This window comes from Xenopus tropicalis, chromosome 1, assembly GCF_000004195.4.
Source record: "Xenopus tropicalis strain Nigerian chromosome 1, UCB_Xtro_10.0, whole genome shotgun sequence".
NCBI lineage: Eukaryota > Metazoa > Chordata > Amphibia > Anura > Pipidae > Xenopus > Xenopus tropicalis.
In genome coordinates this window covers 7,207,548-7,229,344 of record NC_030677.2, presented here as the reverse complement: position 1 = coordinate 7,229,344, position 21,797 = coordinate 7,207,548, and the positions used below count along the sequence as shown (strand labels likewise).

Sequence of the window (21,797 nt, the reverse complement as noted above, 5' to 3'; positions counted from 1 at the left end):
TACATGAATGTCAGATAGATCAGCACTTTCACAGAATAACAGACAGCAGTGACTCCCAGCATTGCCCTCATACACCCCAATATAAAGGAGAAGGTCAGAGCATTTCCCCCAGCAGCAGTCAGTGGCACAGAGAGACACAGGGGCCCCAGGGTTGGGCTGTGTGTGTAGAACAGAGTAAGGGGCCCGGCTCATCCAACCCTCATTTTATAGAGAGCAGAGAGAGGATTTGCCCCAGTAACAGTCAGTAGCACAGAGAGACACAGGGGCCCCAGGGTTGGGCTGTGTGTGTAGAACAGAGTAAGGGGCCCGGCTCATCCAACCCTCATTTTATAGAGAGCAGAGAGAGGATTTGCCCCAGTAACAGTCAGTGGCACAGAGAGACACAGGGGCCCCAGGGTTGGGCTGTGTGTGTAGAACAGAGTAAGGGGCCCGGCTCATCCAACCCTCATTTTATAGAGAGCAGAGAGAGGATTTGCCCCAGTAACAGTCAGTGGCACAGAGAGACACAGGGGCCCCAGGGTTGGGCTGTGTGTGTAGAACAGAGTAAGGGGCCCGGCTCATCCAACCCTCATTTTATAGAGAGCAGAGAGAGGATTTGCCCCAGTAACAGTCAGTGGCACAGAGAGACACAGGGGCCCCAGGGTTGGGCTGTGTGTGTAGAACAGAGTAAGGGGCCCGGCTCATCCAACCCTCATTTTATAGAGAGCAGAGAGAGGATTTGCTCAGTAGAATGAATATAGGCACAGCCACCGGGGGGATCTCTGGCCTTTTATGAAAATATAATTTAGAGTTATATTCTCTGCTCATGACTAAAAAAAAAAAAGACTAGTATATTTTGCACCAAGTTTAGATGGAGAAAACGTTGCCATAAAGTGGAACAGAAAATAAAAGACTTTGCTGAGGAATATTCAGATATAAAGTATAAGCTAGAAGTGCAAACAAGGCCCCAGTATCACAGAGGAACCACAGCTAACTGTGAAAAAATCCACTAATGGGAAAACACTATAAATTTGCTGAGAATCCATGCCTGGCAAAATGTTTTGCTCATCGTTAGCCACTGTTTCTTATATCTTTATTTACTGACTGATGTTATATTAACAATATCCACTATTAACAATAGGGAGTATCAGTTGTATTCATGTTCGAAATGCCAGGTTTGTGTACTGTCTTCCCAATTGATCTTCCACTATGGATATATATAATTTTCACCCACAGTTATTATCACTTTTGGATTGAAAAAATACTTGCCCCCCTGGGCCTGACTTGAACCATTCAGATTTAACCATTTCTTCCTACTTGGAGCTGATCCCATGGCAGCCAATCATTAGCCTTGTTTTAGCATAACTGTGTCTCTCTGTCCATCTTTAGGAAAGTCTCACTGTCCCAGCACAATAGCCCAAAAAAGTATCTCTCTGGTCAAAAAGATCATCCACATCAGTGCAGTGTAGATGTAGTGTAGTGGTATTTTTGTAGTCAGAGTTTCTGAGAAACGTGTTTCCTAAGCAGGTCTGGGGAGTTCTGCTTGGGCAATGTCATTTCCACTCCCCAACAGTATTCTTCTAAAGTCATGGGATTGGATATGGGTTCTGTAGGAAGCTCGGCTTTCATAGTTTCTGGGGCAGAAGGGAACTTTTTGTATATTAATTTTGTCCGCAGGCATGGAATACCCACATTTCCATTATTCCCCTCGTTTAAGTTGCTAGCAATTGACGGAACTTCTTTGGGTTCTGGGTTCATATCCTCCAAGTCCATAGAGTGTTCCATGTCTTTGAGCCCTTGTCATGCGGAGCCAATTTCCTTTTCCATCAGAGATTGTCCACATACCCCATGTTTTTAGGCCTCTCCTGGTTATGTATGCACAATCCTCAAATTGATTGGTTGGCCAACAAGATAGGGAGCCATAAATTGCACGTAGAAAGAAATATGGGCAGGCACTCCGATTCCCAGGAAGTAGTATTTCAAAATTTTGATATACTACTTCCTGGGAATCAGAGTGCCTTCCCATATTTCTTTCTATGTGTGATTTATGGCTCCCTAAGCTGAAGGTCTGGGGCATGAGCACCCGGGCCCACCTTTACTACGGTTAAGATTCCTATACTATCAGCTTAGACTGGGATCACTATTATTGATATTTTGGCCAACAAGATACTTCAGTGGGGAAGTGATTGCCAGAGATCATGTATTAAGCCCTCTCAAGTTCTTGCTACTACCTCTATAGAGGGGTTACCTTCCCCTTACTCCCTATTTGCAGATGTCTTTTCTAAAAAGGCAGCTGAAACCCTTCCTCCACACAGGCCCTATGATTGTGCCATCTATTTAATTCCTGGTTCCTCTCCTCCTAGAGGTAGAACTTACCCGTTATCTCTTCCCGAGACTCAGGCTATGGAAGAGTACATTAAAGAAAATCTAGAGAGAGGTTTTATAAGACCCTCCTCTTCTCCTGCAGGCACAAGTTTCTTCTTCATAGAGAAGAAAGATGGGGATCTTAGGCCATGTATTGATTATAGGGGTCAAAACAAAATCGCGGTCAAGAATCGTTGTCCCCTTCCCTTGATTTCTGAGCTATTTGATAGAGAGAAGGGAGCCACTATTTTCTCTAAGCTTGATCTAAGAGGCATGTATAACTTAATATGAATCCAGGAAGGGGACAAGTGGAAAACGGCCTTTAATGCCTGTGATGGCCACTATGAATATTTAGTAATGCCCTTTGGTTTATGTAATGCCTCCACTGTCTTCCAGGAATTTGTGAATTATATTTTCCATGATCTTTTAGTCCGTTCTGTTGCAGTTTACTTAGACAATATCCTGATTTATTCAAACAATCTATCTGATCATCGTGTCCATGTTCAGGAAGTTTTACTGAGATTAAGGCAGAATCACTCATATGCTAAAATTGAAAAGTGTATTTCTGAAGTTTCTTTGGTTCATTTCCTTGGGTATATTATTTCCCAAAGGGGCTTGGAAATGGATCCAGCCAAGGTTCAGGCTATTCTAGATTGGGTACAACCTTTGTCCTTGAGAGCCATACAAAGGTTTTTGGGTTTTGCCAATTATTACAGGCAATTTATTAAGAACTATTCTACTCTGGTGGCTCCAATCACTGCTCTTACTAAAAAAGGTGCTGACATGAGTATTTGGTCAGAGGAGCCTTCAAGGTTCTAAAAGAAGAATTTTTTTCAGCTCCTGTACTCCTGTGACACCGTGCTTCCATTTCTGGTAGAGGTGGATGCTTCTGAACTGGAAAATGTTGGAAAATGGCTAAATGTGGAAATTCGCTGCAAATCCTTGCCTGACGAAAAAATTCACTCACCACTACTCAGGAGATTCATATCAATTTGAGGCCCAGTGAAAAACATTTACTAATTTTATGGGAGCCTGTAAAGAGCTAAACATTCCTTCCAACATTTAAAAAATCTTGTTGAAAGATACTTGTCTGACCAAGGTTGTGCATGGACATTTCACCCTCCTCATTCTTCCCACATGGGAGGTGCTTGGGAAAGGATGATAGGAATAGCTCACAGAATTCTTGATTCTATATTCTTACAGGAAGAGTCAACAAGGCTTATTCATGAGACTCTCACTACCTTCATGGCAGAAATAGCAGCCATTATGAATGCCAGACCTTTGACCACAGTATCCAATGATCCAGACAGTCTTGCTAATACTCTCCATTTTACCAGATACATCTTCACCTTACAGTCTAGGAATAAGTGGCAGTCTGACAAATAGAACATTGTTCTTATGAAACTTTAAGATAATAAATGACCTCTAGCAATAATCACCAGAGTTTTCCCAAGTGAAGACGGAAAAATCCAGAAAGTGGAGGTCAAGGTTGTAAAGCAGAATGAGACTAAACTTTTCCTTAGACCTATATCTGATCTAATCCTATTGCTCTCTTCCAGAGAACTTTGAAATGGGTGATTTCTTACAATATCAGATGGGGAGTGTTATGCCTCCAGCATTGTTATATTGTTTAGTTGCGCCACCTAGTGGTTTCTTAATGTTTACATTGTGATTGCTTGTCCTTTTCAACTTACCATACTTTACTATCTGACCATGTGTAATACAGGAAAAGGTTCATTATAGCTGCCATCTTAGCAGTGTTAACAGCATAAAATAAAATCTGCATAAATCCTACCCCATCCAGCCCTGTGGAAGCATCGTTGGTAGGTATTATCCATCCCCAGCCCCTAGGTTAGTAATACAAGCAGATATGTTTCTTGTTCATGCCTTTATTCCGGTGTATGACTTATGTGCACTCACCTCATGGCACTGCTATCAGTAATTCCCCCGGTATCTAGGCCTTACTCCGATGCCTCTCATACTTTACATGTTTGTACATTATATGAACCACAAATATATATATCTTGTTAAAAGTGTTAAATTCTGTATGTAAAAGTGTAACTTCTTTTGGGATTAAATCTTATTTTAAAAGTGGATATATTTTGAAAAACAGATGAAGCTTCTCAACATGAACCGAACTTTAACAGTGCTACAAAACATATATTTCCATACAGGCTATTTATATAATGTGTCTGTATTACTTGGAATATTATCAATATTTGTTCTCAAGTAAATGGGATTTTGTATTAATTTCAGGTCTGAATAAAATAATATAACATTTGGGCAGAAATATACAGGCTAAAAGCCCCGCGCTTGAGGTGAGTATGGCAAATATCTCCACACACACAGTGTTTTTGCCTTTGGTGCTCAGATAGGCCGGGATCATTGTGATCCAAACACTGCAGAAGAGCAGCATGCTGAAAGTGATGTACTTGGCCTCATTAAAACTGTCCGGTAAGCTCCGAGCTAAAAATGCTAAAACAAAACTAACAGCTGCCAGAAGCCCCATATACCCAATAACTGAGTAAAAGCCAATAGCTGAGCCCTCATTGCACTGAATGATGATGGTTCCAGGGGAAGTGTGAATGTCCAGTTCCTGAAAGGGAGGAGAAATGGCCAACCAAGTCATGCAGATGATTATTTGAATGGATGAGCAGAACAAGACTACAGAATTGGACAGTTTGACTCCCAGCCATTTTCTCCATGAGCTCCCTGGCTTGGTGGCTTTGAAAGCAACACAAACCATGATAGTCTTGGCCAGGAGAGAAGAGACAGCTATGGAGAAGGTGATTCCAAAAGTGATGATGCGCAGCATGCAGGTTATATCCACAGGGCGACCGAGGAACAGAAACACACTGAGGAAGCTCAGCTTGATGGAGACAAGGAGGAGGAAGCTCAGGCTCCGGTTGTTGGCTCTCACTATGGGGGTGTCCCGGTAATTAAGGAAAATTCCCAGTATGACTTCAGTTATAAGAAAAAATAGAAGTGAGATGAATGAGAAAAACACAGAAATAACATCAACACTGTATGAAAGAAATTCTTCCATCCTGGCAAAACATTGAGTCTTGTTCTCATTGGGCCATTCCATATCTGGGCATGGGATACAGCTCACACTGTCTGTAAATATAAGAGCAGAATGTTGGACTTCATAAAAGTGTTGCTAAAACATTCAGGGCTAGAACTAAATTAGAAATATAAGGCAAAATCTTTACAGATATCCCTGCTCTAATTGGTTGATTAACGCACGATTCACAGTAATCAGCGATGTTTCTATCAATGTTCTGACCTTATAGGTGTAGGAGTGGCCATTATAGGTGTAGGAGTGGCCATTATAGGTGTGGGAGTGGCCAGTCTCTCCTATTTAATAAAACCCTTAGTAAAACCCTCTTATTGCCACACATGCCTTCACCTACTGATAGTGTTTATAATAATCCTACACCATTTTGGATTCCAAGTACCAAACCCAGAACACATTGCTTATCTATATTTTTTTTTTCAAAAATGTTTTATTTTTTTGTAAGTCTTCATCAAATTTTTCATTTTTCAGATTATGTGGGGTACAGAAGTCAAGAAGAGTGGGGGGGAAAAAAACAATAGACATCAGAAAACTGTACCAAACACAGCTTATGGGTATGAATGCTTTTGCTGTAGAGATGGAAAGACTGCTGAGGGTGAAGCAGGTAATAGTGCCTCCATTTTTCTATATTTTAATTATTATATTTTATCAGCTTTAGTTTAGTGCCTTTTGTTAATCTCTCTGGAGAGCTTTTCCATTTCTATTCCAATGTACTTTTATTCTTGCTCTGCTATTGCAATTGTTTATAGTCTATTTATTTTATCCATTCATTTTTTGCGGTATATCGGGGTTCCTCCAAAGTGTAGCAGATGTATAATTAACGTGTCTTGTATTATTTTTTTGATTGTCCTTATCTAGTCTAAAAAGAACCATTACTTTTTAATTGAAAAACATCCTTGGTCTTATTTTTTCTATTGTATCAAACACTTTCCAATAGGGTTTCATTGTATTGCATCTATACCAAATGTGACTATAGGTCCCCTTAGCATTGTTACATCTCCAGCCTACCTGAGGTACTTTATTATATGTGGGAAGTGGGGTGCCCTATACCATCTATTCATTAGTTCAAAATTTGCTTCCTGGATCCTATTGGATTTTGTGCCCTTGTGAGCCGTTGTAATTATTTTTTCCCAGGTATCTATCCTTTTCCCATTGAACCATATATAACATTTTTTCCCTTTGTATCTCTGTTGCTGTGCAATGGGGTAGGATATTTTTAAGTTGTTGTAGTTGACCTCCCCAACTGATAAGGGGTCTTGTTACCTTTTCCACCCCTATTGACTTCAAATAATTAGTAACTTGTATATCGTTCCATTGGTTTCTAGGGTGCCAGCCCCACCACTGTTGTATTGTGCCTATGGGGATTACTTTTCCATTCTCAATAAAGTGATATCATTTGGTGGGTTTATTATTGTAGCCCATCTGTCCAATTGGCCCTTTTCGCAGCTAGGCAGGAAGCTTAGATTATTAAACAACTCTGGTTGAGGGGAAAGGTGATTACTTTAAAACATTTTTGGTGAATTTTAGAGAGGCAAATTAGGGGACCCTGCTTTTACTGGGAAAAAATGTGAGAAAAAAACACCAATAGCAGTATTTGAAGTTTTTAATTTTGTTAAGCCAAAAACAATATACTTTTTTTTTTTGCACAACATTGGAATTGGAATTCCTCAATGGATGAAAAAAAACATCCATTGGCTCCAATGCATTTTTTGTGGGAAATAAAAAAGAGATAAATACCCATTGGCTCCAATGCTTTTGGCACAAGGAAACTACATTTATTGATGCCAATGCTCATTTCTACTCTTTATGCTCAGTGTTTTTATCATTTTAGAGACTTTCAAGCAATAATACTTGATACAATTTTAAAAACCATGCATTTATACCAGTTGTGTTGGAGATCTCTCCCTCAGAACACAGGACACAGAGATAACAGCAGGACTGGGCTCCGGGCTTTGGTGCCTTCCTGTAGCCGGGGAGACAGTTGTCTGAACATTGAGCTCTTGGGATCTAGAAAAATCATAAAAAATGCACAGAAATTAGTGAGAACTCACATGCCCTGTAGGGTGAAAAAAAGTTGATTTTTTTTTGATCCACCAATGATGAAACGCAGAAATTCTCTGCAACTCCGTGTCTGGCAAGTTATTTCGCCCATCACTACATTTTAGAATAAAATAGTTTCCTAGTGCTGCTAATAAATTCAGATTTGCACCAAGGAAGTGAAAATTCACCCTGGCAAAAGATCGCTGGTGTTAATACATCTGCATCAACTTCCTGCGGTGAAAATTAGCATTACGATGAATTAAGCGTATTATTAATATTTATTATTAATTATTATTATTAACATTTATTTATAAAGAGGGCAACCCAATATTGTTTGTCTGCCAACAACTGATAAACTGATCATTTTGCTATATTATATATATATTAAGATGTTAAAACATTAACCAACACCGATTAAATCTCTACATACAATGGCAAACATTGTATGTATGGCTACATTACAAGCTATAGTCATTCAGTAATGGATCCCAGTCACAGTTTTACACATAATACTTTTTTACTTGCTTGTAAAGTTGCTCGTAAAGGTTTCCAGATTCCAACCTATCATTCCCAGCCTCCAGAACAGATTCCTGCTCATCACATTCTCCTCACACCCCAATCTTACACAGACAATCAGTTTTTCTCCACTGCTGTATTTCTCTCTTTCTGACTTTATTTCCATTTCATGTCTAAAGGGTTTGGTACTCAACTCCCGGAACCCATCCATGAGCCCCTATATGCCCACAGGAATTAGGATCCAGGATCCACGCTCCTGGCCAAACCAAATCCAAATCCTTAAAATCATGTGACTTATTGTCACAGAAACATGAACATTGAAAATGTTAACCCCTCCGTATTCTAATTTATATATGTAACTTAGAATTCAGAATCAGTTAAGAATGGCCTGCAGCCTTGTGCCTTTATATGGGGGGCACAGAACCCCTCAGTGACTGCTAATATCCTTATCATTTACAGTAGGGGGTACATTATCCCTTATAATACATGAGTGATACTCAGAGTTCCCTGTATAACTCAGCCTGCAGCCTTGTGCCTTTATATGGGGGGCACAGAACCCCTCAGTGACTGCTAATATCCTTATCATTTACAGTAGGGGGTACATTATCCCTTATAATACATGAGTGATACTCAGAGTTCCCTGTATAACTCAGCCTGCAGCCTTGTGCCTTTATATGGGGGGCACAGAACCCCTCAGTGACTGCTAATATCCTTATCATTTACAGTAGGGGGTACATTACCCCCTTATAATACATGAGTGATACTCAGGGTTCCCTGTATAACTCAGCCTGCAGCCTTGTGCCTTTATATGGGGGGCACAGAACCCCTCAGTGACTGCTAATATCCTTATCATTTACAGTAGGGGGTACATTATCCCTTATAATACATGAGTGATACTCAGAGTTCCCTGTATAACTCAGCCTGCAGCCTTGTGCCTTTATATGGGGGGCACAGAACCCCTCAGTGACTGCTAATATCCTTATCATTTACAGTAGGGGGTACATTATCCCTTATAATACATGAGTGATACTCAGAGTTCCCTGTATAACTCAGCCTGCAGCCTTGTGCCTTTATATGGGCACAGAACCCCTCAGTGACTGCTAATATCCTTATCATTTACAGTAGGGGGTACATTACCCCTTATAATACATGAGTGATACTCAGAGTTCCCTGTATAACTCAACCTGCAGCCTTGTGCCTTTATATGGGGGGCACAGAACCCCTCAGTGACTGCTAATATCCTTATCATTTACAGTAGGGGGTACATTATCCCTTATAATACATGAGTGATACTCAGAGTTCCCTGTATAACTCAGCCTGCAGCCTTGTGCCTTTATATGGGGGGCACAGAACCCCTCAGTGACTGCTAATATCCTTATCATTTACAGTAGGGGGTACATTATCCCTTATAATACATGAGTGATACTCAGAGTTCCCTGTTTAACTCAGCCTGCAGCCTTGTGCCTTTATATGGGCACAGAACCCCTCAGTGACTGCTAATATCCTTATCATTTACAGTAGGGGGTACATTATCCCTTATAATACATGAGTGATACTCAGAGTTCCCTGTATAACTCAGCCTGCAGCCTTGTGCCTTTATATGGGGGGCACAGAACCCCTCAGTGACTGCTAATATCCTTATCATTTACAGTAGGGGGTACATTATCCCTTATAATACATGAGTGATACTCAGAGTTCCCTGTATAACTCAGCCTGCAGCCTTGTGCCTTTATATGGGGGGCACAGAACCCCTCAGTGACTGCTAATATCCTTATCATTTACAGTAGGGGGTACATTACCCCCTTATAATACATGAGTGATACTCAGGGTTCCCTGTATAACTCAGCCTGCAGCCTTGTGCCTTTATATGGGGGGCACAGAACCCCTCAGTGACTGCTAATATCCTTATCATTTACAGTAGGGGGTACATTATCCCTTATAATACATGAGTGATACTCAGAGTTCCCTGTATAACTCAGCCTGCAGCCTTGTGCCTTTATATGGGGGGCACAGAACCCCTCAGTGACTGCTAATATCCTTATCATTTACAGTAGGGGGTACATTATCCCTTATAATACATGAGTGATACTCAGAGTTCCCTGTATAACTCAGCCTGCAGCCTTGTGCCTTTATATGGGCACAGAACCCCTCAGTGACTGCTAATATCCTTATCATTTACAGTAGGGGGTACATTATCCCTTATAATACATGAGTGATACTCAGAGTTCCCTGTATAACTCAGCCTGCAGCCTTGTGCCTTTATATGGGGGGCACAGAACCCCTCAGTGACTGCTAATATCCTTATCATTTACAGTAGGGGGTACATTATCCCTTATAATACATGAGTGATACTCAGAGTTCCCTGTATAACTCAGCCTGCAGCCTTGTGCCTTTATATGGGGGGCACAGAACCCCTCAGTGACTGCTAATATCCTTATCATTTACAGTAGGGGGTACATTATCCCTTATAATACATGAGTGATACTCAGAGTTCCCTGTATAACTCAGCCTGCAGCCTTGTCTGGCCTTATATAGTCACTGAAGACAGGATGACCCAATGAGTTGATGACAGTAAGAGCTCTAGGCCAGACAGAATGGCACTGGCACTGACCATAAATTGCTATGTTCAGGTTTGGCTGTGACCCTCAGTGCAGTCCCAATTTTGAACCAATTCTAACACTTTGCACATGTGCTTACATTCATAAAGTAGCCCCAAGATGCTATATATATATATATAAATAAAGTATTAATGTTAAAATGGTTAAGATAAATATTCTCACTTTATTGTTACTTGTCTTCCATTGTATTACTGATGGTGTGATGTTCAGCTGCTGATCTGGGGGGGCCCTGGGGGAGAATTCACCAAAGAGATTTCTCTTTAGGTAACGATTAGGCATGAAAACATAGTTATAGATCCATAACCCAGACATGTACTCCCCATGTTCATCAAACGAGAAGGTTGGTCCAGTTTGGGGGCTGTATTGATGGTTTTTTAAAAAATGGTGCAACTCCTGCATACAAGAATAAATCATTTATAATCACAATTCATTGAGACCCTTCTGTCATGTCAGACGTATCAATAAGGTAGTAAAACACTTTCAGTTCTCATATATTAATATTATATGACTATTATACTATTAGTTAATCCTGCTTGAATGTATTGTTAATTCTTGTAAACAGTCAGTGCTTTACACCTCGGGCCCCTCTGTTATCTGTGCATGAACATTAGTTTCCTTCTATTACTCCTTATTCTTCAGCATCTGTATTGCACCTAAAGTCATTTTAATGAAAAGTCCCACTATGCCCTGGGGTTCACTCGGAAAGGGTTGAACTTAATGGACTTTGGTCTTTTTTCAACCTAACTTGACTATGTTACTATGTATCTATGATCCTTATATCAGAGCCCTAGTCATACACAGGCCACTTTCCTAGTATTAATGATAATTACCTGGTACTTATAGGGATGCTGATTGGATTTCCTGATTAACAACATGTTCATATCATGAAGTGCCTGAGACATTATATCAACTGCCAGATGCACTAGGGGAGAATTGGTTTCACCCCTGAAATAGTAAAGGTCTGTAATACGCTCCTGCCCAGTGCAGTTTCGGAGAGTACGCAGGGAAGTATATTTATACAAAATATTCTTATTTTGGTCTTTTGACAAACACAAATGGAACAATAGGAAGATATCGTCAATTAACTTGTCATCAGGGAATTTTGATGGATGTAAATTTTCTAAAAATCTGCTCATTTCAGGAGTCCCGAGATCATAATGGTAACGTGGCACAAACACCAAACTGTTATTAAATATTATTATATTGTATCCAAGGACAATATCATTATTTCCCCAATTAGATGAAAGAATTAAAGTCTTTTCGCTGATAACATTAGTTAATGCTACAACAAATGTAATAGAAGCTGTTCCACTAATTATAATGACACTGGTAGAGGTTCTATAAATTGTGCTTTCATATTGCTTTATATAGTTATCATTTACTGTATTGGTTTTTATTGTAAACTCAATGCAGACGCCTTCCCTGGAGAGATATTTGGCCAAACTGTGAACCTCTTCCTCCCCACTCATATCATCAGATGTAATTATTCCAACCCAGGTCCAGCCAAAATGGCTCAGTAATTTACTTATAGCAAAATAATTGGCTTCATCACTTTGTACTGTGCGGAAAAAGTACGGGAAGGCGGCTCTGTCTCTGAGCGATGGGTCTGTCGCTCCGTAACTGATCTGTAGATATGGAGAGATGATAAAGCACTGATCAATACAAAACTAAAGAAACAAGAATAACATATTTCTCTTTTAAAGAAACAGTACAAGCTGACTGTGTGTGGTTCATACAAAAGCTGAATTTCACAATATAAATACCTAGATAGTGATAAGTGATTTTTTTTGACAGTCATGGATTCGCAGCGACTTTCTTGGAGATTGGAGAATTGTATTGCAAAACTTCAGCTTAAATTTGACAAAACCCTTCCTCCCTACACCAAGACTTTAGCCCTTTAGCCACACATTTAGCTCCCTAAGCTCCCGCTGACTTTGCACGGGTCACCGGCAAAACATCCGCTAAAATAACATTGGAGGACCTTTCTGTAATCTTAGAGCCTAGATCCCTGAATTCACTCTTAAAAGGTCCTCCACCTACCATTCATTTTGTCATTAGTACCGATATGTACCAAGACATGCCCAGTTCCACCCAATTATTTGTTAACCCCATCAACCACATGCCAAACCCTGGCACCAAGAAGACAGCAAACTGTTTGGTTGAAGTGATCTGATTGACAGATTACCCTGTCCACTTTCCTAATGATTGAATCCCCTATAACCACCATCTGTTTAGGCCTAGCTCTGCTCTCCTCCCCACCACTACTAGAGAAACTGGTCCCAGTGAATCTCTTTCTCCCCACTCATATCATTAGATGTAATTATTCCAACCCAGTTCCAGCCAAAATGCCTTAGTCATTTATTTAAAGCAAAATAATTGACTTCATCACTAGTAATGGGTGAAATAATTCACCAGGCATTATTATTATTAATATGTATTTATAAAGCGCCAACATATCCTGCAGCGCTGTACAATAAGTGGGTTTCATACATTGGACATACAGAGTAACATATAAAGCAACCAATAACCGATACAAGAGGTGAAGAGTAGTGATGGGCGAAATGTTTAGCCAGGCATGGATTCCCAGTGAATTTCCATGTTTTGCCATTGGCGTCCAAAAATTGTAGCCCGCAACAAAAGAATAGCCACAGGCAATGAAAGAATAGCCGCATGCCAAAAGAATAGCCTTGCAACAAAAAAAATAGCCGTGGGCGACAAAAAAAATAGGCGCGGGTGACAAAAAAAATAGCCGTGGGCGACAAAAAAATAGGTGCGGGCGACAAAAAAATAGGCACGGGCGACAAAAGAATAGCCTTGCAACACAAAAATAGCCGTGGGTGACAAAAAAATAGGTGCGGGGGCAAAAGAATAGCCTCAGGCGACAAAAGAATAGCCTTACAACAAAAAAATAGCCTTGGGCGACAAAAAAATAGGCGCGGGTGACAAAAGAATAGCCTTGCAACAAAAAAATAGCCGCAGGCAACGAAAGAATAGCCGCACGACAAAAGAATAGCCTTGCAACAAAAAAATTAGCCGTGGGCGGCAAAAGAAATAGGCGCGGGTGACAAAAAAAATAGCCATGGGCGACAAAAAATAGGTGCGGGCAACAAAAAAATAGGCGTGGGTGACAAAAGAATAGCCTTGCAACAAAAAAATAGCCGTGGGTGACAAAAAAATAGGCGCGGGCGACAAAAGAATAGCCTTGCAACAAAAAAATAGCCGTGGGCGACAAAAAAATAGGCGCGGGCAACAAAAGAATAGCCTAGGTGCGGGCGACAATTTTTTTTGACATGCAACATTTTCGCCATTTCGCAAATCTTTTGAAAAATTTGCGAAAATTTTGGTGAAGCAAAACGGGACAGATTCGCTCATCACTATTGAAGAGAGCCCTGCCCAAAAGAGCTTACAATTGACAAGGAGAAAGGATTGAGACACAAGAGGGATGATTCACTAAAGTGTAATAACTTATATTGCACTTTTTTGCGTTAAAATTGATGCGAAAAAAATGCGCAATTTGCTAAAGTATTATCGCATGCTTTAAGACGCATATTGCGTGCGTTAATTTACACGTAATTTGTGCGCAGAAATAATACTAGCGCATGATTCACTTAGACGCGCTAAATATCGCATTAGTCTATGTGAAAATTAACCCCTACTTGGGGCAGGCGGTAATTATAGAAAAGTACAGTTCATGAGCTTTTGGCAACACAATATGGACTTTGCAGTGGGATTTATTCAAGTCTGTGTTGGCCCTAGAGTGATGCAGCCGCCAGTTTGCAGGGAAATGGGCATTTTCAGTACAGTCATTTTCTGAAAGTAATGGCATGTATGGCTAATATGGCGTGCAATTTTTTGCACGTGGCGACTATTTGTGTGCGATGCATTGATTAGCGCATGTTCCATCAAATATCGCACGAAACTAGTCTTCACGACTTAAATAACGCAAACAGCATTGCGTCTAAATTACGCAAGTATACTTTTAGTAAATCGTGCATTAAAACATGAAAAATTAGACGCAATAAAATTTTTAACTGGGAATATGGGGTGATAGTAAAATTGTTAACTGTGATAGATACCTCAGGAACAATGTGGGCGTTGGATGGGGGAAAGAGAACCAGTTCAGTCTTAGAGAGGTTTAGTTTAAGGTAACGCTGGGACATCCAAGTGGAGATAGCGGACAGGCAGGAAGAGACGCGAGTTAGAAGCTCTGGGTTGAGATCAGGAGAGGAAAGATAGATCTGAGCATCATCAGCATAGAGGTGGTACTGACAGCCAAAAGAACTGATTGTGTGAGGAAGTATAGAGAGAAAATAGTAAGGGGCCCAGGGCAGAGCCTTGAGGAACCCCAACAGAAAGAGACAAGGGAGAAGATGATTCCCCACTGTAAAAGACACTGAAGGATCTGAGAGATAAGATGAAAACCAGGATAAGGCAGTGTCACGAAGGCCAAGAGAGCAGAGAGTCTGGAGGAGAAGAGGGGGATCCACAGTGTCAAAAGCAGCTGAGAGATCGAGAAGTATTAGTAGTGAGTAGGGGGTTTTGGCTTTAGCCAATAAGAAGTCATTTGTTAGTCGGGTTAGAGCAGTTTCGGTGGAGTGTTGTTGTCTAAAACCAGATTGTAGGGGATCCAGTAGGTTATTGTCAGAGAGGAATAGCGTCAGTCGGTTGTATACTAGGCGCTCAAGCAGTTTGGAGATGAATGGGAGCAGAGAGATAGGTCGGAGGTTAGTAGGATTGGATGGATCAAGGGAGGGTTTTTTCAGAATAGGGGTTACCAGTGCATGTTTCAGTTGGGAGGGAAAGATTCCAGTAGAGAGCGAGAGACTGAATAGATGAGTTAAGGCTTTGATAAGACAGGGGTTGGCATTGCGTAGACGTTTAGTAGGAATGGGATCAAGTGGGCAGGTAGTAAGGTAAGAGGAATACAAACGTTTTGAGACTTCTCTTCAGTCACTGGGGAGAAGGAGCCAAGAAGAGACTGGGGAGCATGTAGGGAGGGAGGGGAATGGTTATGTTGGTTGATGGTGTCAAATTTGTTTACAAAAGTGCTCTGCAATAACTTGACAGCAGAGAGGTATTTAGGGAGAGGGTGGTATTATAGGAGAGCAGAGCAGATTTGTAGCTGCAGAAAGCTGATTCTGATCTGGATTGGTGCCAGAGGCACTCAAGTATATGTGACTGTCTTTGTAGGGCTTTGGTATGAGCAGTGTGCCAGGGTGGGTATGAGCAGTGTGCCAGGGTGGGTATGAGCAGTGTGCCAGGGTGGGTATGAGCAGTGTGCCAGGGTGGGTATGAGCAGGGTGCCAGGGTGAGTATGAGCAGGGTGCCAGGGTGGGTATGAGCAGTGTGCCAGGGTGGGTATGAGCAGGGTGCCATGGTGGGTATGAGCAGGGTGCCAGGGTGCATATGAGCAGTTTGCCAGGGTGGATATGAGCAGGGTGCCAGGGTGGGTATGAGCAGGGTGCCAGGGTGGGTATGAGTAGTGTTCCAGGGTGGGTATGAGCAGGGTACCAGGGTGGTCATGAGCAGTGTGCCAGGGTGGGTATGAGCAGTGTGCCAGAGTGGGTATGAGCAGTGTTCCAGGGTGGGTATGAGCAGGGTGCCAGGGTGGGTATGAGCAGGGTGCCAGGGTGGGTATGAGTAGTGTTCCAGGGTGGGTATGAGCATGGTGCCAGGGTGGGTATGAGCAGTGTGCCAGGGTGGGTATGAGTAGGGTGCCATGATGGGTATGAGCAGGGTGCCAGAGTGGGTATGAGCAGTGTGCCAGGGTGGGTATGAGCAGGGTGCCAGGGTGGGTTTGAGCAGGGTGGCAGGGTGGGTAGGAGCAGTGTGCCAGGGTGGGTATGAGCAGGGTGCCAGGGTGGGTAGGAAAAGGGTGCCAGGGTTGGAGTGGTTTGGGCCTTATGCATTTTATCTTGAGGAGCAGCTCATTAAGGGCAGGGGCGAGTGGCTGTAGGAGACAGAGGGGCCTGAGTAGGACAAGAGACAGTTAGGATGTTAGAGTGAAGAGAGTCAAAGGTCTAGGGATTCTAGGGATTGCAGGTCTCGGTATGTGTATGTTTGGGGGGCAGCAGAGGGTGTAGGGGGAGTTAGCGAGAGTTGAAATGTGAGCAGATTGGGATCAGAGAGGGGGAAAGGGGAGTTAGTGAAGTTGGAGACAGAACAACATTTTGTAAATATAAGATCCAGGGAGTTTCCATTAGAGTGAGAGGGGGAGTCAGAGCACAGAGATACCCCAAAGGGGGGTGTTAGTGAGAGGAGTTTAGAGGCAGCAGGGGCATTAGGATTGTTAACAGGTATGTTAAAGTCACCTAGTACAATGGATGGGGAGTCAGAGGAAAGGAAGTAAGGAAGCCAGGCAGAAAAGATGTCAAAGAATTGTGAGGTCGGCCAGGAGGTCGGTATATGGGAAAGTCAAGTCCCAGTTATTGTTAAGTAAGTTAAAGAAGAAGGAAAGGCTAAGTCACTTGGGGGTGCCAAAATGTTAGGCACCCCCAAGTGACTTAGATCACTTACCTTCTACCCTGGGCTGGTGCCCCTGTATGGAGAAAACAGCACCAGACCGGGGTAGCAGCGATCGCTTCCTCCTTCCTCTCTTGCCGCGCGTGCATGCGCAGTAGAGGGAATAGCGGAACTTTAATAGAGAAGTCGGCTTTTTCACTCTACTGCGCATGCGCCGGACTTGGAGTCTCGGGGAAAGGAAGGCGGAAGGAGGAAGCGCTTCGCCCCAGGTGCCCTGGGCTGGTGCGGTTTTCTCCGAATAGGGGCACCAGCCCGGGGTACGAGGTAAGCGATTCAAGTCCTTGGGGTGCTTAACATTTTAGCAACCCCAAGTGACTTAGCCTTTCCTTCCCCTTTAAAGGATTTAGCAATGAAAAGGTCATTGATGGAGGTGAGTTTGTTGCAGACGGAGCGGGAATTTCATATTTAATCAGTGGCTTTTGGTATAGGGGTAAGGGTTCTGTACTTTAAAGGGGTACAGGGTGGGTTTGGAGAATGTGGCCCTAACAGAACAGGGATGGGCTAAGGGCCGGGGTTGGGGGAAATGCCCCCGCTGCCAGTAACGGGAAGGAGAGGAATGCAAGGTGAGAGCGGGATTTGTATGTTGTTTTATGTGAGGAGAAAGAGTTGGAGCTATGGAGCTAGCACTCTAACGACTCCATGTGCTGAGAGGGAAGGAGAGGAGAGAGGCAGAGATTTCTGTACCTTTCTGACATCGTAGAGGAAGGGGCTGGAGATGTTCTGAGAAACATGAAAGTGCGACGAGGAGGAAAGCAGGATAAACATTCTGAGGTCGGAAGTAACAAACCAACCAAACAAACTGCCTTGTTTAACGGCCATTTCCTAGCACTTGTGAAATATTAGCACTTAGGGAATGTTAGCTCCAGTGCCTGCCCCATGGCTGCCTCTGAATTTATAGTCAGCTGATTGGGGAAAGCCAGAGCCTGATTGGCTAATTAATCAATTAATCAGGGATCACAGAAAACAGGCTGTGTGGTGAGGGGGAGGGTTTTATAAGCACCAGAACCAAGTTTTGGGGCTGTAATAATATCTCTTGCTCACTGAGGAGTGGGACACAGATATGAGTTTGACAGAAGTATCACAAGTACTAAAGTTATTAGCATAGCACATACAATTATTATTATTATTATTACTAACATTTATTTATAAAGCACCAACATATTCCGCAGCGCTGTACAAATCTGAATTACAATTACACCTGTAGGGGAGCTGTGTACACTTGTGTCTCCTCTGTGTTGTTACTGTGCAAAGAGGAGGAGCCCCCACCCTCTGTTTGTGCTGACAGGAAGGAAGTGAGAGAGGAGGAGGAGACCCCACCCTCTGTGTGAGCTGACAGGAAGGAAGTGAGAGAGGAGGAGGAGCCCCCACCCCCTGTTTGCACTGACAGGAAGGAAGTGAGAGAGGAGGAAGAGACCCCACCCTCTGTTTGCGCTGACAGGAAGGAAGTGAGAGAGGAGGAGGAGCCCCCACCCCCTGTTTGCACTGACAGGAAGGAAGTGAGAGAGGAGGAAGAGACCCCACCCTCTGTTTGCGCTGACAGGAAGGAAGTGAGAGAGGAGGAGGAGCCCCCACCCTCTGTGTGAGCTGACAGGAAGGAAGTGAGAGAGGAGGAGGAGCCCCCACCCTCTGTGTGAGCTGACAGGAAGGAAGTGAGAGAGGAGGAGGAGCCCCCACCCTCTGTGTGAGCTGACAGGAAGGAAGTGAGAGAGGAGGAGGAGCCCCCACCCACTGTGTGAGCTGACAGGAAGGAAGTGAGAGAGGAGGAGGAGCCCCCACCCACTGTGTGAGCTGACAGGAAGGAAGTGAGAGAGGAGGAGGAGCCCCCACCCACTATGTGAGCTGACAGGAAGGAAGTGAGAGAGGAAGAGGAGCCCCCACCCACTGTGTGAGCTGACGGGAAGGAAGTGAGAGAGGAGGAGGAGCCCCCACCCACTGTGTGAGCTGACAGGAAGGAAGTGAGAGAGGAGGAGGAGCCCCCACCCACTGTGTGAGCTGACAGGAAGGAAGTGAGAGAGGAAGAGGAGCCCCCACCCACTGTGTGAGCTGATGGGAAGGAAGTGAGAGAGAAGGAGGAGCCCCCACCCACTGTGTGAGCTGACAGGAAGGAAGCCTGTAGTGCCACATGCAGGTTAATGTGTGCTAGATCTCTTGCAGTAGCGGAAGTGGGCTACATTTGGAGGCGCTGCTGAGATCAAAGCAGAAATCACTGCAGATATGCCATTAATAATGCCAGCCCAGCCCTCCACTAATCTCCCCATCTGTCACAGAGGGTGCACATCTGATGATGAGGGATCAACCATGGACAGTTATGCAGTCCTGCTTTTCAAAGTGTGTAATACACTAAATTCAGAAGTGGGGCCATATGCTGTGTTCCCTGCGGGTGATTTATAGGTAGGGTGTTGTTGCCCCTTGTAAAGCACCCAGTTCAACTGCGGGCTATACCAGTAGAAGAAAGAGGCTGCTGCCATCACTACCCTGCAATGTGCAGCACGCAGTAAAGCAAGAACCGCTGGTAACTGAGCCCAGTGAAACTAAGCATGTCAGCATGTCAGAGCATCCCTTGACTGACGCAATAACCCAAATGACAGAGGCATTGGTTCAGGGGCTGCAGCTGATTCACTATAAAAAGCTAAAGACATTTTCAGGCACAGAGCCGGTTCCTACAGGGGAAGAGAGAGTGGAGACATGGAAGGAGTCTGCACTACAAGCGTTAGATGGGCCTGCTCAGAACAAACCAAGAGGCAGCCAATTATGGAGCATGTTGCCCCCCTGCAGCTAGTATTGTGTTACATTTTAAAGCCAGTCACAAAGATTACAATGCTATGGGCATAATTGAATTCCTCACTTCAGCATATGGGAAGCATGAGGACCCTGACCAGTTATTGGCTGACTTTAAACAGATGAGACAGAAGTCTTCGGAGGATTCACCCTCCGTCTAGAGAATATGCTGCGGAATCTCTTGTCAAAAAAAGTGATTACAGCAGAGGCAGTAGACACACTACACCTAAAACAATTACTAAAGGGGATGTCCCCATTCTTCCCCATGTATTCCATGTTGCAGATACTCTGGAGGGATAAAAGAGATACCAGCTTTATTGACCAAGAGGAGGCAACCCTATGCTTTGCTGGTACCTCCCGGGTACCAAAGCAGAACCCTGCTTTACCTACCTTGAAGGATATTAAGGTCACTGGAAAGAGTGTACCACCAATAACCCCAATCCGGAAAAGGTCCCTGTCAGAGTGGCATAAGGGGGTACCTGCCACTACCCCTACCAGTTGTTTCGGGTGTGGCAAGGAGGGGCATTTTGTTAAAGAGGAAAGATTCCCTTAATGCAGTGCAGACAATGTCATGTGGTAAGCCAGATAGCTACCCCACTGAGGTTACAGAATCCTCTGTGACAAAGAACAGAAACATGGTGGGCCCTAATCCTTAGTGGACATCCTGTTAGATGGGCAGCCAGTACAAGCGCTGTTTGATACTGAGTCACAGGTGACAATTATCCACTATAGTTATTACCTGCAACATCTAGCCCACAAACCTTTACAGCCCGCTACAGGTTTAGAATTGTGGGGGCTGAATCAGCAGGCCTACCCCATACATGGATTGCTACAAGTGACTATAACCATGCCGAGGTGCCATGGTACACTGCCTCTGTCCCAGGAAGTTGATGCTGTGGCCAGATACGGGAAACCCTAACGCTGCTCCCATCATTCTGGGAACAAATGGGAGGTACGGACTACCTTAACCCCTTCAGTCACTGGGACAAAAGCCCCTAGGTATTCTGACAATGGTCCAAAAGTTGTCTGCAACACCTTCACAGTTCCTTACAAGTATGGGTTGTTACACCGATTAATAGCAGAAGGACTAAAACAGTCAATTGAAGTGTAAGTTTTGTTGCTCCTCAGTAACCTCTACAGAAGGAATAGGAACTGACCCGGACAATATTATATATATATATATATAGATATATATAGATTGTAAGCTCTACGGGGCAGGGACCTCCATCCTCTTGTGTCTTTGACTCTTAACTTATTGCAACTGTAACTGTATCTTGTATTTATTTGTATTTATTGTTATACTTTGTATTTATCTATTATCTTATTAACCCCCTGTTTGTATTAATGTATTCTAATGTACAGCGCTGCGTACATAAGTAGCACTTTATAAATAAAAATATACATACATACAATATTAAAGCGGTGGTAACCTGGCCCAAACCCCAAAATGTCACTGAGCTGAGATCATTTCTCGGGTTTTGTGGTTACTACAGGCGATCTTTAGAGGGGTATTCAAGAGTAGCCCACCTGTTAAATGAATTGTTGAGGCTTTCTAATGTGTATGGTGAAGAGACAATAAGAGATGCTAAAGCCCCTTTTGGGGATAAGTGGACTTCAGCCTGTGAAGAGGCTTTTGTTCTGTTAAAGAAAAGGCTGATAGAAGCCCCTGTATTGGCTTATGCAGATGTCCACAGACCATATGCCCTCCATGTTGATGCCAGTTATGAAGGATTGGGAGGTGTCCTACACCAGAGGTACCCAGAAGGGCTGCGGCCAGTGGTCTATCTTAGTAGGAGTCTGGCACCCAGTGAAAAGAATTATCTCTTAAGTGGGCCATTGCAGACAAGTTGCATAACTTCTTCTATGGAGTAGAGTTTGAAGTACGAATAGATAATAACCCTCTC

General features: G+C 43.3%; 1 protein-coding gene across 1 annotated transcript in view; it reads right to left on the bottom strand.

The window, feature by feature from the left end:
- Positions 1-4,555: 4,555 nt before the first annotated feature.
- LOC105946381 (vomeronasal type-2 receptor 26) overlaps positions 4,556-21,797 on the bottom strand; it is a 28,377-nt gene continuing 11,135 nt past the window's right edge. The window contains exons 3-6 of the mRNA XM_018089710.2: positions 11,424-12,218; positions 10,756-10,983; positions 7,303-7,426; positions 4,556-5,460 (exon numbers count right to left, since the gene is read on the bottom strand). Coding sequence (XP_017945199.2) covers positions 4,556-5,460; positions 7,303-7,426; positions 10,756-10,983; positions 11,424-12,218 — 2,052 coding nt within the window. The remainder of the gene's footprint in view (positions 5,461-7,302; positions 7,427-10,755; positions 10,984-11,423; positions 12,219-21,797) is intronic.